Consider the following 15,986-nt stretch of genomic DNA (forward strand, 5'->3'; position numbering starts at 1 on the left):
TGTGTTTGGCTTTCTCCCTCTGTACCCCAGCTGATAATTTCAAGGTGGTGTATAACAGGTAGCACGGAGAGGGAAAGGAGGAGAGGAGAAATGTGCATGTAAAAATGTTAACACAATGAACAGTCTGTCAGTTACAAGCAACACATATTTATCGGTTATATCTAAAGGAGGCAGCATGGGCCAGTAGATGAAGACCCAGCCTGGGAGCCAGGAAAGCTGGGTGCTATTCCCACTTCTTCTGTTAACTCGCTCAGTGGCCACGGGAAGTCACCAAAGCTCAGTTTCTTCATCTGTGAAGAGGCGGCAACGACACCTACTCACCTTTCTACCGTGCGTGGAGAGCTACAGATGTGCCATTACGAGATTTATCAAAAACAGACAAACATACAATTTCCTTATGCCTCTCTCCTGTGGGCCCAGGCTTCAGAAACAGCTGACTATGTTTTGTGGTTCTTCCTTTCTAGGTACAGACATCACCATGACATGCACATGCAAAAATTTATTTTGGAACAAGCACTCTTCAGAAGGCACATATGTCCTTTATATTATTTGGACGCAGCCAACAAGCATGAGCTCCCAAACTTGGGCTCACCCACATCCTCCCTGACCAGCCTTGATCATGACATAAGCTTGACCCTCACCTTCCTGAAGCAAAGACTAGGGGGGGAAGCTGGTTTCCAAGCCCCCACTTCACTCCAGGCCTCCTTATTCCATCCATACAACATTCCAGAATCATCTGCACAGCCAATGGCAGGGAAGAGGAGCTGGTGATGATGACAGAATACAATGCAAAGAGCTCCTTCAGGAACTGAAAGCATAACCTCAGGGCATGTCTATACCATGGGCACTACAGTGGCACAGCTGCAGCTATGTCATTGTAGCGCTGTAGTGTAGAGGTTTCTTACATTGATGGAAGGGGGTTTTCTGTCACTGTAAGTAACCCAGCTCACCAAGCAGCAGTAGCTAGGTCAACAGAGGAATTCTTCTGTCGAGGTAGCTGCATTTATACTAGGGGTTAACATAATTGGTTGGGAAATAGTCAAGATGGTTTTTGTAATGGGAAATCATGCCTCACCAATCTACTAGAATTCTTTGAGGGAGTCAATAAGCATGCGGACAAAGGAGATCCAGTGGATATAATGTATTTAGATTTTCAGAAAGCCTTTGACAGGGGGGATAGCTCAGTGGTTTGAGCATTGGCCTGCTAAACCCAGGGTTCTGAGTTCAATCCTTGAGGGAGCCACTTAGGGATCTGGGGCAAAATCAGTATTTGGTCCTGCTTGTGAAGGCAGGGGGCTGGATTCGATGACCTTTCGGGGTCCCTTCCAGTTCTAGGAGATAGGATATCTCCATATATCAGTACTCGGTCCCTCACCAAAAGCTCTTAAGCAAAATAAGCTGTCATGGGATAAGATGGAAGTTCCTCTCATGGATTGGTAACTAGTTAAAAGATAGGAAACAAAGGGTAGTAATAAATGGTCCATTTTCAGAATGGAGAGAGGTAAAAAGTGGGGTCCCCCAGGGATCTGTCCTGGGCCCAGTCCTATTTAACATATTCATAAACAATCTGGAAAAAAGGGGTAAACAGTGAGGTGGCAAAATTTGCAGATGATACAAAACTACTCAAATTAGTTAAGTCCCAGGCAGACTGCGAAGAGCTACAAAAGGATCTCACAAAACTGGGTGACTGGGCAACAAAATGGCAGATTAAATTTAATGTTGATAAATGCAAAGCAATGTACATTGAAAAAACATAATCCTAACTATACATATACAATGATGGGGTCTAAATTAACTGTTACCCCTCAAGAAAGATCTTGGAGTCATTGTGGATAGTTCTCTGAAATCATCCACTCAATGTGCAGTGGCAGTCAAAAAAGCAAACAGAATGTTGGGAATCATCAGGAAAGGGATAGATAATATCATATTGCCTCTATATAAATCCATGGTACACCCACACCACTGTGTGCAGATGTGGTCGCCCCATCTCAAAAAAGATACATTGGAATTGGAAAATGTTCAGAAAAGGGCAACAAAAATTATTAGGGGTATAGAACAGCTTCCATATGAGGGCAGATTAAGAAGACTAGGACTTTTCAGTTTGGAAAGGAGGCGACTAAGGAGGGGGAATATGATAGAGGTCTATAAAATCATGAGTGGTATAGAGAAAGTAAATAAGGAAGTTTTATTTACTCCTTCTCATAATACAAGAACAAGGGACCACCAAATGAAATTAAGAGGTAGCAGGTTTAAAACAAACAAGTATTTTTTTCACACAACACACTGTCAATCTCTGGAACTCCTTGCCAGAGGGTGTTATGAAGGCCAATACTATAACGGGGTTCAAAAGGGAGCTAGATAGATTCATGGAAGATAGGTCCATCAATGGTTATTAGCCAGGATGGGCAGGAATGGTGTCCCTAGCCTCTGTTTGCCAGAAGCTGGGATTGGGTGACAGGGCATGGATCATTTGATGATAACCTGTCTGCTCATTCCCTTTGGGGCACCTGCCATTGGCCACTGTCAGAGGACAGGATACTGGGCTTGATGGACCTTTGGTCTGACCCAGTATGGCCGTTCTTATGTTAGATTGGCTTAACTATGGCACTCAGGGGTGTGAGTTTTTCACAGCCCTGAGCAACGTCGCTAGATTGATCTAAATTTTACGTGCAGACCCAGGCTCAGTGTCTGCTCCGGATGCCTGCCAGGAACAAGAGTTCAGGATTGTCTCAAACAAGCTCTCTTCTGTTGCAAGACACAATGCCACCCACAGAGCCACTAGAGACCAACCCCAACGTCCAACTTGCTTTCTAAAATACCGTGAATAGGGAAGTCAGCGTGGGCTGCTGCAGGATCAAGGCTTTGTCTCAGGATTTAAGAGGAGTCCTGTCCCGAAATAAACCCGCACCGGCACTTAACTGGACTTCAGTCATTGAAAGAAGCATTACATTTCTAAGGCCTGGTCCCCACTAAGCCCCCACTTCGGATTAAGGTACGCAAATTCAGCTACGTTAATAACGTAGCTGAATTCGAAGTACCTTAGTCCGAACTTACCGCGGGTCCAGACGCGGCAGGAAGGCTCCCCCGTCGATGCCGCGTACTCCTCTCGGCGAGCTGGAGTACCGGCGTCGACGGCGAGCACTTCCGGGATCGATCCAGGATCGATTTATCGCGTCTTAACCAGACGCGATAAATCGATCCCAGAACATCGATTGCCTGCCGCCGGACCCTCCGGTAAGTGAAGACGTACCCTAAGCATTTAACTTTCCAAGGTCTGGCCTACATGCAATTTTTGTACCAATTTACAAATATTAGTTTAGAAATAGCTCTAATTCAAAAGCTTAAACTCCCCCCTTTCCCAGGGTGGACACAGCTATACCAGTATAAACGTGCTTATCCTGGTATAGCTTATTCCCGTCCATTTAAGCACCTTTATACACTGGTTTAACTGCAGCCACACTAAGGATTTCACCAATTTAACTATATTGGTTTTTAAACAGATACACATACACTGGTATAAGAACTGTGTGGACAGGGCCAGCTCCAGGCACCAGCTGACCAACCACGTGCTTGGGGCAGCACCTTGTAAGGGGCAGCCAATCTTGGGGTGGTGGGGCGGCACTCGGGGTTTTGTTGTTGTTTTTTTTTTGGTTTGGCGGGGCGGCACTCATGGGGGGGTTGTTTTTGGTTCGGTGGGGGCGGTGCTGGGGTTTTTTTTGTTTTGTTTTTGGTTCGGCGGCGCGGCATTGGGGGGTTGGTTTTGGTTCGGCTGTGCAGCGCTTGGGAGGGCTGTTACGGCAGGGCCGGGGTTTTTTTTTTGTTTTTTGGGTTTTTTTTTTGCTTGGGGCGGCAAAAGAGTTAGAGCCGGCCCTGTGTGTAGACCAGCCCTAAGATACCACAGTGATCAGTGCATTATAGTACAGAGACAGAACGTACTGCTGTTCTAACAGCCCTAGAGACCTATACGGAATCCTCTGTTCAACTAATAGGTTCCCTCACTGCCCTGCCAATGCTTCTCTCAGGGATCATCAGTGGAGACAGGTGGGAGTTCAACCCCCAGGCCCATTCAATGCTCAGCCTCTCTGCTGAAATTTCTAACAAGGGTGCCAACCTGCAGGCGAGGTTTTGTGGACAGCCAGCCACTAGAAACTGGGCTAAGACCAACGCACTCATTTCAGATAACTTACTAGCCAGCCAGCAGTAAAGACTTGCAGTCACTACACTCAGTGACCTGGAGATAGTGGATAAACTCTGGATAAAGTTGAGAAGTGTGAGCAACAAGGGTGATGTCGTGGTTGGAGTCTGCTATAGACCACCAGACCAGGGGGATGAGGTGGACGAGGCTTTCTTCTGGCAACTAGCAGAAGTTGCTAGATCGCAGGCCCTGGTTCTCATGGGAGACTTTAATCACCCTGATATCTGCTGGGAGAGCAATACAGCGGTGCACAGGCAATCCAGGAAATTTTTGGATAGTGTAGGGGACAATTTCCTGGTGCAAGTGCTGGAGGAACCAACTAGGGGCAAAGCTTTTCTTGACCTGCTACTCACAAACAGAGAAGAACTAGTAGGGGAAGCAAAAGTGGATGGGAACCTGGGAGGCAGTGACCATGAGATGGTCGAGTTCAGGATCCTGACACAAGGAAGAAAGGAGAGCAGCAGAATACGGACCCTGGACTTCAGAAAAGCAGACTTTGACTCCCTCAGGGAACAGATGGGCAGGATCCCCTCGGAGAATAACATGAAGGGCAAAGGGGTCCAGGAGAGCTGGCTGTATTTTAAAGAATCCTTATTGAGGTTGCAGGAACAAACCATCCCGATGTGTAGAAAGAATAGTAAATATGGCAGGCGACCAGCTTGGCTAAACAGTGAAATCCTTGCTGATCTTAAACGCAAAAAAGAAGCTTACAAGAAGTGGAAGATTGGACAAATGACCAGGGAGGAGTATAAAAATATAGCTCAGGCGTGCAGGAGTGAAATCAGGAAGGCCAAATCACACTTGGAGTTGCAGTTAGCAAGAGATGTTAAGAGTAACAAGAAGGGTTTCTTCAGGTATGTTAGCAACAAGAAGAAAATCAAGGAAAGTGTGGGCCCCTTACTGAATGAGGGAGGCAACCTAGTGACCGAGGATGTGGAAAAAGCTAATGTACTCAATGATTTTTTTGCCTCTGTCTTCACGAACAAGGTCAGCTCCCAGACTGCTGCACTGGGCAGTACAGCATGGGGAAAAGGTGACCAACCCTCTGTGGAGAAAGAAGTGGTTCGGGACTATTTAGAAAAACTGGACGTGCACAAGTCCATGGGGCCGGATGCGCTGCATCCGAGGGTGCTAAAGGAGTTGGCGGGTGAGATTGCAGAGCCATTAGCCATTATTTTTGAAAACTCATGGCGATCGGGGGAGGTCCCAGATGACTGGAAAAAGGCTAATGTAGTGCCCATCTTTAAAAAAGGGAAGAAGGAGGATCCGGGGAACTACAGGCCAGTCAGCCTCACCTCAGTCCCTGGAAAAATCATGGAGCAGGTCCTCAAGGAATCAATTATGAAACATTTAGAGGAGAGGAAAGTGATCAGGAACAGTCAGCATGGATTCACGAAGGGGAAGTCGTGCCTGACTAACCTAATTGCCTTCTATGATGAGATAACTGGCTCTGTGGATGAGGGGAAAGCAGTGGATGTGTTATTCCTTGACTTTAGCAAAGCTTTTGATACGGTCTCCCACAGTATTCTTGCCGCCAAGTTAAAGAAGTATGGGCTGGATGAATGGACTGTAAGGTGGATAGAAAGCTGGCTAGATCGTCGGGCTCAACGGGTAGTGATCAATGGCTCCATGTCTAGTTGGCAGCCGGTTTCAAGCGGAGTGCCCCAAGGGTCGGTCCTGGGGCCGGTTTTGTTTAATATCTTTATTAATGATCTGGAGGATGGTGTGGACTGCACTCTCAGCAAGTTTGCAGATGACACTAAACTAGGAGGCGTGGTAGATACACTAGAGGGTAGGGATCGGATACAGAGGAACCTAGACAAATTAGAAGATTGGGCCGAAAAAAACCTGATGAGGTTCAACAAGGACAAGTGCAGAGTCCTGCACTTAGGACGGAAGAATCCCATGCACTGCTACAGACTAGGGACCGAATGGCTAGGTAGCAGTTCTGCAGAAAAGGACCTAGGGGTCACAGTGGACGAGAAGCTGGATATGAGTCAACAGTGTGCTCTTGTTGCCAAGAAGGCTAACGGCATTTTGGGCTGTATAAGTAGGGGCATTGCCAGCAGATCGAGGGACGTGATCGTTCCCCTTTATTCGACATTGGTGAGGCCTCATCTGGAATACTGTGTCCAGTTTTGGGCCCCACACTACAAGAAGGATGTGGAAAAATTGGAAAGAGTCCAGCGGAGGGCAACAAAAATGATTAGGGGTCTGGAGCACATGACTTATGAGGAGAGGCTGAGGGAACTGGGATTGTTTAGTCTCCAGAAGAGAAGAATGAGGGGGGATTTGATAGCAGCCTTCAACTACCTGAAGGGGGGTTCCAAAGAGGATGGAGCTCGGCTGTTCTCAGTGGTGGCAGACGACAGAACAAGGAGCAATGGTCTCAAGTTGCAGTGGGGGAGGTCCAGGTTGGATATCAGGAAAAACTATTTCACTAGGAGGGTGGTGAAACACTGGAATGCGTTACCTAGGGAGGTGGTGGAGTCTCCTTCCTTGGAGGTTTTTAAGGCCCGGCTTGACAAAGCCCTGGCTGGGATGATTTAGCTGGGAATTGGTCCTGCTTTGAGCAGGGGGTTGGACTAGATGACCTCTTGAGGTCCCTTCCAACTCTGATATTCTATGATTCTATGATTCTATGAGATGAAATGCTACATATCCTAGGTCTGGGCTTGTTAATCTCAAAGAAGGAACTCAATGAAGGGATCTAAAATGGAAGCAGGGGAGGAGAAATGGGAAAGAAGGCCTAAAAGTAGAGTTAGTAAAAAAAAAATTAAATGTTAAATTCATGATTTTGACAAATGAGGGTAGGTGTTGTGTTTTTGCTGCTGTTCTGGTTTTGTTTACAAACAGTTTTGCCAAAAACAAACAAACAGGGTAGGGAGGGGAGGGGGGAACTACATCCCATTTTTCAACCAGCTCTGCCTGAAATAGTTTTCTGTTGTTTTACAGTTGCTCTTTATTTTTCTAATCTTACAAATATCAGGACTATCAAGTCAGTCTTTTCTGTTTCTGTGGGAAGTCTCCTTGGAGGACCAGAGTACAACCACTTCCTCTGATAAGGGAGCTACAGATTTAACAAATAAGTCTTTTCTCCTACTTGTTTGCCAGGCACTCGAGTTTTAAAAGTTATCAAGCTATTTGTGTTTTATTAACATTCTTTCCGACTAAAATAACCTCTCTTCCTAAAGCTTGGATTTTGCTTGCCTTGGTAATTGTGATGTCATAATCCCAATAGTTCACTAGCTGTCCATAAAAAGAATAGGAGTACTTGTGGCACCTTAGAGACTAACAAATTTATTTGAGCATAAGCTTTCATGGGCTACAGCCCACTTCATCGGATGCATAGAATGGAACATATAGTAAGGAGATATATATATACACACACAGAACTTGAAAAGGTGGGAGTTGCCCTACCAACTCTATGACCAATTATCAGCAGGAAAAAATTGTCTGGCTATGTGGACTCTCTCCTCAGGCCCTACACTACCAGCACTCCCAGCTATTTTCGAGACCCCACTGACTTCCTGAGGAAACTACAATCCATCGGTGATCTTCCAGAAAACACCATCCTGGCCACTATGGATGTAGAAGCCCTCTACACCAACATTCCACACAAAGATGGACTACAAGCAATCAGGAACAGTATCCCCAATAATGTTACAGCAAACCTGGTGGCTGAACTTTGTCCTCCCCCACAACTATTTCACATTTGGGGACAATGTATACCTTCAAGTCAGCGGCACTGCTATGGGTACCTGCATGGCCCCACAGTATGCCAACATTTTTATGGCTGACTTAGAACATCGTTTCCTTAGCTGTCGTCCCCTAACGCCCCCACTCTACTTGCATTACATTGATGACATCTTCATCATCTGGACCCATGGAAAAGAAGCCCTTGAGGAATTCCACCGTGATTTCAACAATTTCCATACCACCATCAACCTCAGCCTAGATCAATCCACACAAGCGGTCCATTTCCTGGACACTACTGTGCTAATAAGAAATGGTCACATAAATACCACCCTATACCAGAAACCTACTGACCGCTACACTTACCTACATGCCTCCAGCTTCCATCCAGGACACACCACACGATCCATTGTCTACAGCCAATCTCTAAGATACAACCGCATTTGCTCCAATCCCTCAGACAGAGGCAAGCACCTACAAGATCTCTATCAAGCATTCTTAAAACTACAATACCCACCTGCTGAAGTGAAAAAAACATATTGACAGAGCCAGAAGAGTACCGAGAAGTCACCTACTACAGGACAGGTCCAAAAAAACAGAACGCCACTAGCCATCACCTACAGCCCCCAACTAAAACCTCTCCAGCGCATCATCAAAGATCTACAACGTATCCTGAAAGATGATCCCTCACTCTCACAGATCTTGGGAGACAGACCTGTCCTCGCTTACAGACAGCCCCCCAACCTGAAGCAAATACTCACCAGCAACCACACACCACAGAACAAAAACACTAACCCAGGAACCTAGCCTTGCAACAAAGCCCGATGCCAACTCTGTCCACATATCTATTCAAGCGACATCATCATAGGACCTAATCACATCAGCCACGCCATCAGGGACTCGTTCACCTGCACATCTACCAATGTGATATATGCCATCATGTACCAGCAATGCCCCTCTGCCATGTACATTGGCCAAACCGGACAGTCTCTACGCAAAAGAATAAATGGACACAAATCTGATATCAGGAATCATAACATTCAAAAATCAGTAGGAGAACACTTCAACCTCTCTGGTCACTCAGTAACAGACTTAAAGGTGGCAATCTTGCAACAGAAAAGCTTCAAAAACAGACTCCATCGAGAAACTGCTGAACTTGAATTAATATGCAAACTAGATACCATCAATTTAGGCTTGAAGAGAGACTGGGAATGGCTGAGCCATTACACACATTGAATCTATTTCCCCATGTTAAGTATCCTCACACCTTCTTGTCAAACTGTCCGAAATGGGCCATCTTGATTATCACTACAAAAGTTTTTCTTCTCCTGCTGATAATACCGCATCTTAATTAATTAGCCTCTTAGAGTTGGTAGGGCAACTCCCACCTTTTCATGTTCTCTGTATATATCTCCCTACTATATGTTCCATTCTATGCATCCGATGAAGTCAGCTGTAGTCCATGAAAGCTTATGCTCAAATAAATTTGTTAGTTTCGAAGGTGCCCAGGGCCGGCTCCAACATTTCTGCCGCCCCAAGCAAAAAAAAAGCCGCGATCGGCAGCGGCAGTTCAGCGGGAGGTCCTTCGCTCCTAGAGGGAGTGAGGGACCTGCCACCCACGAATTGCTGCAGGTGCCGCCCCTCTCCCTTGGCCGCCCCAAGCACCTGCTTGTTAAGCTGGTGCCTGGAGCTGGCCCTGAAGGTGCCACAAGTACTCCTGTTCTTTTTGAGGATACAGACTAACACGGCTGCTGTTCTGATAGCTGTTCATAGAATTTTCCACAAAAAACAGCAGAGACAACCATATAATGTAAGAAGAGTGCACATAACCTTTCACAACCCCCCCCCCCCCCCCCCCACACACACACACACCTTTCAGGCATTCATAAAGCAACAAAACAAGGTCACAAATCCAGTTTTTCCTCTTTTTGCAGTTCCCATTGAGCTCTGCAGGTTGTTCACACCCCTCCTGCAAATGTTTATTTGTATTTGCGCCCACTCCTCCTCTGAGAGCAATACAGGTTTCAGCAGAGCAGTCCTCTCACAGCCTGCCTGCTTTCAGCACAGGATTATAGGTCTGTACCACAGACCGGAGCCAGCTGGCACAAAGCTTCTCCTTCTCCTCCCCTGACCTATTCAAACCCCTTGCACAGGCATCTCTAATCACCTTCCCAAACCCTGGAGACAAAGAAGGTCCCACACCAGCCTGGGAGGCCTCACTCACAGCCCTAGCTATCCTTAGCAGATGGCACAGACTCCCCTCATCGGGCAGACCACAGCACTCACATATCAAGGCGGCCGTTTGCTGCAGGTTTTTACCAATTCTAAAGCAAGCTGCTGGAGATGACATGGGCTTTAAGGACTCAGCAGAGGAGATGTGGAGCTGAAGGGATCACACTTTTCCCCTACACCTAGTATGGTGGTCCCACGGCCCTTCGGGGATATTGGTTGATAGCTCCTTCATGGGACTACGAGCACGGGCATGTATCTGGCAGGTTCATGAACTCCCCTGACACCTGTCCCTTTTGTGGTAAGAGGGAGACCCTGGCGCACATCTACATAGAGTGCGTCAGGTTGCAGCCCTTCTTCCGGCTCCTCCAGAACCTCTTATGAGGTTCTGGCTGCACTTTTCCCTGCACTTCCTGTTCTATGCACACCCCATCCCTGGCCCCCCAAAGTCACGGGACTGCCTCGCCGTTCATCACTCCAGGTGAAGGAAGATGGATAGGGGGGTGCTCTGTGACTGTGGGGTCTATTTCCATTCCCTTGTCAATTCATGTCTCCAGGCAGAGTTCCTCTGGGCAGCATCCACTGAGTCCCTGGATGCCTTTGAGGAGCGGTGGGCGCTGTCAGGGATTCCCTGCTCTGTGTCCCCCTCTGGATCCCTCATTATTAAAGCTTTGACCTCACTCTTTTGTTGTCCCCAGAAATCACTAGTAGCCTGGGCTCAGTGGTTCTGCCCTTTTACCTGAGAAGGGCAGGCCTCCACCCACCCACCCCGCTACAACTAATAGTACACCTAGCATGCAAGGTGTGGTCTCTCTTTTCAGGTATGGGTCCAGAACATCAGCCCTGCTCCCTCCTACATAAGCATACAGCATTCACCAGAAAGAGATGGTCAATCACTGACATAAAGCCCGTATGCCACCATACTCTGGTGCTACTTACGGCTTTGCAACAAAGCACATGATCACATGGCATGTAACCCTTTGAATGCTGATGTTTTCCAGACTGCCCAACATACAAGTGCAGAGAGTTAACTATCTCCTGGGAGCAACCTCGCCTGTTATCTGGGGCCACTCACTGGATAGTGAACAAACCAGGGACTCATTCAGGAGTTACATGTTTAACACCATCATTCAATGCCAGTTGCACCTTCCAGTAGAAGGAGAGTGCCTCAGACAGCTTTATGGTGGTAGAAGCTGCTTGTTACCTCAGGAAGGCATAAGAACATGCATGTGGCAAGAGAAGGCATCTCCAGTGATACATACAGGAAAGCATTTCCTACTGGACCTCTGACAAGGGACCACATCCTGTTTGCCTGTGTACCAGCAGTCCAGCTGAAGTCAGGCAAGGAGATTAATCTGACTTTGAACTCAATTATACCAGAGGGCAGGCACACCTATGCCATTTTCCCAGAGTACTAATACGTAGCATTTCAGGACAATAAATTGCTTCCACCCACGTTCTCACCAGAACGAGGATAGATCGAGGAGATGCCACAAGAAGCAACCCCTACTGCCTCACACAGTTGTTTCTCTGCATCTCACTGACCTACTGCATTGATGCACTGTTAATAAGATACGAAAACCTAATTTAATGGTGTGGGATGAACCTGTCATTCCCTGCGGGGATCAGACAACTCGCAGTGCAAGTGCATTGGCAGACGTACCTCACAATACTCAATTCAGAAAGATACAATGAAGCTCTTCTGAAAGGGCTGAACTGATACAAGGGCATGGCCAGGGGTTTACCTAGCAGCTGCTTCCAGCTCTGAAAAGGAGCAGGCAGTGCTCAGCTGAGCCTGGATACCTTTTCCATTTACTGAAATGGAATCCCAATGTGGTACAGCACATGTGTCCTTTTTTATGGTTTGAAAAAATTAGCAGTGGACACAGATCAACCAAGAACTCCTCATCAGCAGATAAAAAGTGTGGCTCATCGGCAGGCATCAGCGTCCAGTCGGGCGGTTCTGACTGCAGCATATACACCTTATACACAAACAGAGAGGACTCTCCCCCAAACAGTTTGGAGGAAGTAGAGTACGGTTTATCTATAGGGATGTGGCGGGGTGGGGGGGAGAGATCAGAATTGGGCTTATTGGTATTCAGCAGCTACCCAGAGAAAGCCCTGGGGACTCCCCACTCTGCTTCACCAGAACAGGTGCTTGAGTACTGTATGTTCCAGTCTATGCATCCGATAAAGTGGTGCCACAAGTACTCCTGTTCTTTTTACTTTTAAGAGCAGGATTTCACACTGGGGAAAACTTGACAGAGAGAAAACATTTAAACTAATTTACTTCACCTGCAGTTGTATGTGCATTCTTCACTTCCGTGGCTACATTTTTGAAGCTGTTGCTTTTAAACAAACAACACTTTTCATCCAATGAATTTCACATTTATTAGTGATGCCTCACAATAACGAGGAATAAGTGGCCTTATTTCATAGATGGGGAAGCCAAGGTATGTGAAGCTTAAGTGATTTTCCCAAGGTCATTCAGTGAGTCAGTGGCAGAGTCAGGAAGAGACGTCAGTCCCCTGACTCACAGTCCCCTGCTCTAGCCACTGGGCAATACCTCCCAGCCTGGTTTCTCCTTCTGTTTGACCATGCAATTAAGTTATCATCCTCTTTTCATGACATCAGTCAACTACGGAGGAATGCTTGTTTCTGTCACGAATTCAGCCTCCTGACTTTACTGACATCAAGAGGAGGATGGGCCATGAGGAAAAACTCCTTTCCCCCATCCCCCCCACTTGATATAAGCTAAAACATCCCTGAAAATTATTCTTGCCACTTTTGTTAATTATGAAAACCACACAAAGTAGGGAGAGTTAGTTCAAGGGCTCTCCCGCTTCTCTAGCACGTGGACCACATCTGAGTAGAGAATAATTCCACGGACACCTCTTCTCTGATCTCTCATCTTACAAACTGTCCCCTCCCATTCACAATCACATAAAGCCCTATGGCACCTATAGCAATTCCATCAGGGCTTTGGAGCTGTGCTCGGGCTCCGCTCCAGCTCCAGGCAAAAACCTGCAGCTCCACTGCTCCAGAGCTGCTCCGCACTCCAGCTCTGGGCGCCGCACCAAAGCCCTGGTATTTTTAGTATTTATGAAGCAAGGAGGAGCCAGCCTAATGGGACCAGGCAGCTCTCGGTGAATGACCAGCAACAGCCCATTGACCAGAGTGTAGGAACTACTGGACCCGTTTAATATTCTCCCCAAAGTAAACATTCTTAACATGACTTATTCTGAAGCTGCTACAACAGTTACCTCCAAGCTGTGCAAATACAGTGCTTCTGTAGGAGAGGCTCGGACTTTAGTGAGGTTCAGAGACACAGTTAAGGTCCTGTAAAAAGCAACAGAGGGTCCTGTGGCACCTTTAAGACTAACAGAAGTATTGGGAGCATAAGCTTTCGTGGGTAAGAACCTCATTTCTTCAGATGCAAGTTAAGGTCCTGTTTAATACAAAACAAAGCTATGCTCCAGTTCTACTGGGGGATACGGTCATTGTAGGCCAGGTGTCCCAATATGGGTGTATTTTTAGCCCAGACAGGGCCTTGGGAAACAAGGTTAAATGTTGCCAACACCTCGCTCACTCACCTTACTGCTGATGTCCTCTCGCTTGCTTCTAGGCTTGCTCCTCCTCAGTTTAATGGATGGGGAGCGAAGCAGGTTTTTTATCCTGCTTGTTATCGTAGATCCTTCAACCGACATCATACCTGGGTGAAGGGAGAGTATCACCCCACTCAAAAACAAACTTCAGTAAATCAGCCCAGCTTTGTGGCCAGCACACCCACGAGCTCAGGGCCAACTCACGCTCCTTCACATGTCTCTCACTGACTCTGTTTTCTGGGGACTCCCAACTCTTCTTCACCAGAACTCATGGGCTTCTGGACCAAGGTGCTCAAGTACGCTTTTAGATTTCTCCTTTGCAGACACTAGAGCATCAGACCAGCTGTAATCTAAAAAACAAGGATTCATGGGTCAAAAAAACATTCCCAATAGATTGTACTTTTGTATTTCTAGGGAATGCAGAGAGAAAAATGGATACCATTTAAGTCTTTGTGGGATATGGATGGACGGTGTATCATTCATTCGTGGTGGCAAAGAAGTTTTTTAAAAGTTGCAAATGACAATTTTGTATTTATTAGTAATTTACAAATCTAAAGAGAGACACAATTTTGATGTGTTTGATGAGAGAATTTTCAGGATTTAAGTTTTAAACACAGATACTTTGATCCTGCAGTTGGAACCAGGCAAGCAGCCCTTTGGAACCCATTACAGTCAGCAGGAGTTCATCCACATACATCCAATTGCGGAATCAGTGCCACAGACTAGTGTAGAGGCCAGGGACCATTTCATTTTCTGTGGTTTACAGGATGCAGAGCATATTGTTGGTATTTAAATAAACAATAACAAATACAAAATATAAGTCACACTAAGGTACAGGGAGTAAATAAGAGACAGGCTGCTGGTGTTTTTAAAGCTCCCATAAATTTACCTCTGCCTTTTAATATACTGTATGTTATCTAAATATAAAGTCATACAATATTACACACACACACACCTCTATTTATAAAGGAGATCAGCAAGGAATCGTGATCGCTGGCAAGGATTAGAGATCTCGGGTCAAACCTTCTACACCTTTGCCCAAGCCACCGAGCTGGAGGAGGTGGGGGAGAGAATCAAGTCAGGTTTCTAACTGAAGTAGTTTGCACTAAAATATCCTCCTCGCTTTCATACAAGATGGGGGGAAGGAGGGGAAAGAATGCTAGAGTCAGCAAGATCGCGAGCCCTTTCAGAGCATTGCCCACTCATTTTGCAGAAATGAGATACGGGGGGCGGGTAATTTGGTTCTTTTTAATTAAAATCAGAACGTTTCCACCGCAAAAACATAACGAACTTTTCAAGCAGGCGCTTGCACGGGCCGATTTCCATTACCTTGGTGCTGCAGGAGCTGTGTCTGCTGGAGGGGGCGGGGGGCAGCAGGGACGTGCGATTAAAAAAGGATTTATCCAAGGCTCTGTCCATTCAACTAACCTTCCCTGAACGAAAAACCAGTTCCGAAGTCAGCGTCCTCCTCCTCCTCCTCCTCTTCCTCCTCCTGGTGTCACGGCTTTGCAGGCATCGGCACTGGTACACGGGGAAAGGAGGAGCGAGACCCAAACTGCAGCAAGAATCCGGAGTTCGTCACCACTTCGGAGAGATTTTTTAAAATGCGGGAGGAGAGGTGCGGGGAGGGGATGGGGGAGAAGGATCTGCGGCTCCGCTGGTGAATTTCCCCGCAGCTTATAACGGGGCTGAAACTGACCAGAGCCAGTGCCCCCAGCCCCCTGCTCCGTATTCTTCCCCCTCGGAGCCGCTTGCCTTCCCCGGCTGGCTACAGTGTATCGCCTGCGCGCTCAGCTGTTTCCGCTCTCGGAGTTCCAGGCTGGCTCCCGCTCGCATCCCCCCGCGGCAGCCCCAGCCTGTGCGGAATCCGTCTGTGCCTGCAGCAGCCTCTCAGCGCTCACACACAGCCCCAGCCAGGCGGCTTCGCTGGGCTACGGGAGCTCAGGCAGATCAAAACGCGAAACTGACAGACCAAAAAAAAAAAAAAAGGTGGGTGGGTTTGAAATTGCAGAGAGGGAGGGCTGGGAAACCCCGCAAAAGCAAACCCTGGTGCAGAGATTGGCGGGCTGCAGAGCTGGGGGAGGGAGCAGCGGGCTGGGATTGGCAGAGGAGGAATTAGCGAGCGTTTGTTAGATCTCCAAGGGAGAAGCAATCTGTACTTCACCCTGGGGGTGCCTGATGACGCCTTTGCAGGCCAGTGAACCCGGTCTGTTCTGTTCTCTATAGGGTCTTATACCAGGCTCACCCCCACGGTACCTGAG

At 47.2% G+C, this 15,986-nt stretch overlaps 1 protein-coding gene across 5 annotated transcripts in view; it reads right to left on the minus strand.

The window, feature by feature from the left end:
- MAPKBP1 (mitogen-activated protein kinase binding protein 1) overlaps window positions 1–15,668 on the minus strand; it is a 135,614-nt gene extending 119,946 nt beyond the window's left edge. For 3 of the 5 annotated variants that reach the window (XM_042849468.2, XM_042849469.2, XM_005284660.5), the window contains exons 1-2: window positions 15,154–15,604; window positions 13,714–14,075 (exon numbers count right to left, since the gene is read on the minus strand). In XM_042849468.2, the coding sequence (XP_042705402.2) occupies window positions 13,714–13,830 (117 nt within the window). In that variant the 5' untranslated portion in view covers window positions 13,831–14,075; window positions 15,154–15,604. Of the gene's footprint in view, window positions 1–13,713; window positions 14,076–14,680; window positions 14,777–15,153 lie in introns of all 5 variants that reach the window. The other 2 variants (XM_042849466.2, XM_042849465.2) reach the window with 2 other exon arrangements.
- Window positions 15,669–15,986: the final 318 nt, after the last annotated feature.

Source organism: Chrysemys picta, chromosome 4 (genome assembly GCF_011386835.1).
Source record: "Chrysemys picta bellii isolate R12L10 chromosome 4, ASM1138683v2, whole genome shotgun sequence".
NCBI lineage: Eukaryota > Metazoa > Chordata > Testudines > Emydidae > Chrysemys > Chrysemys picta.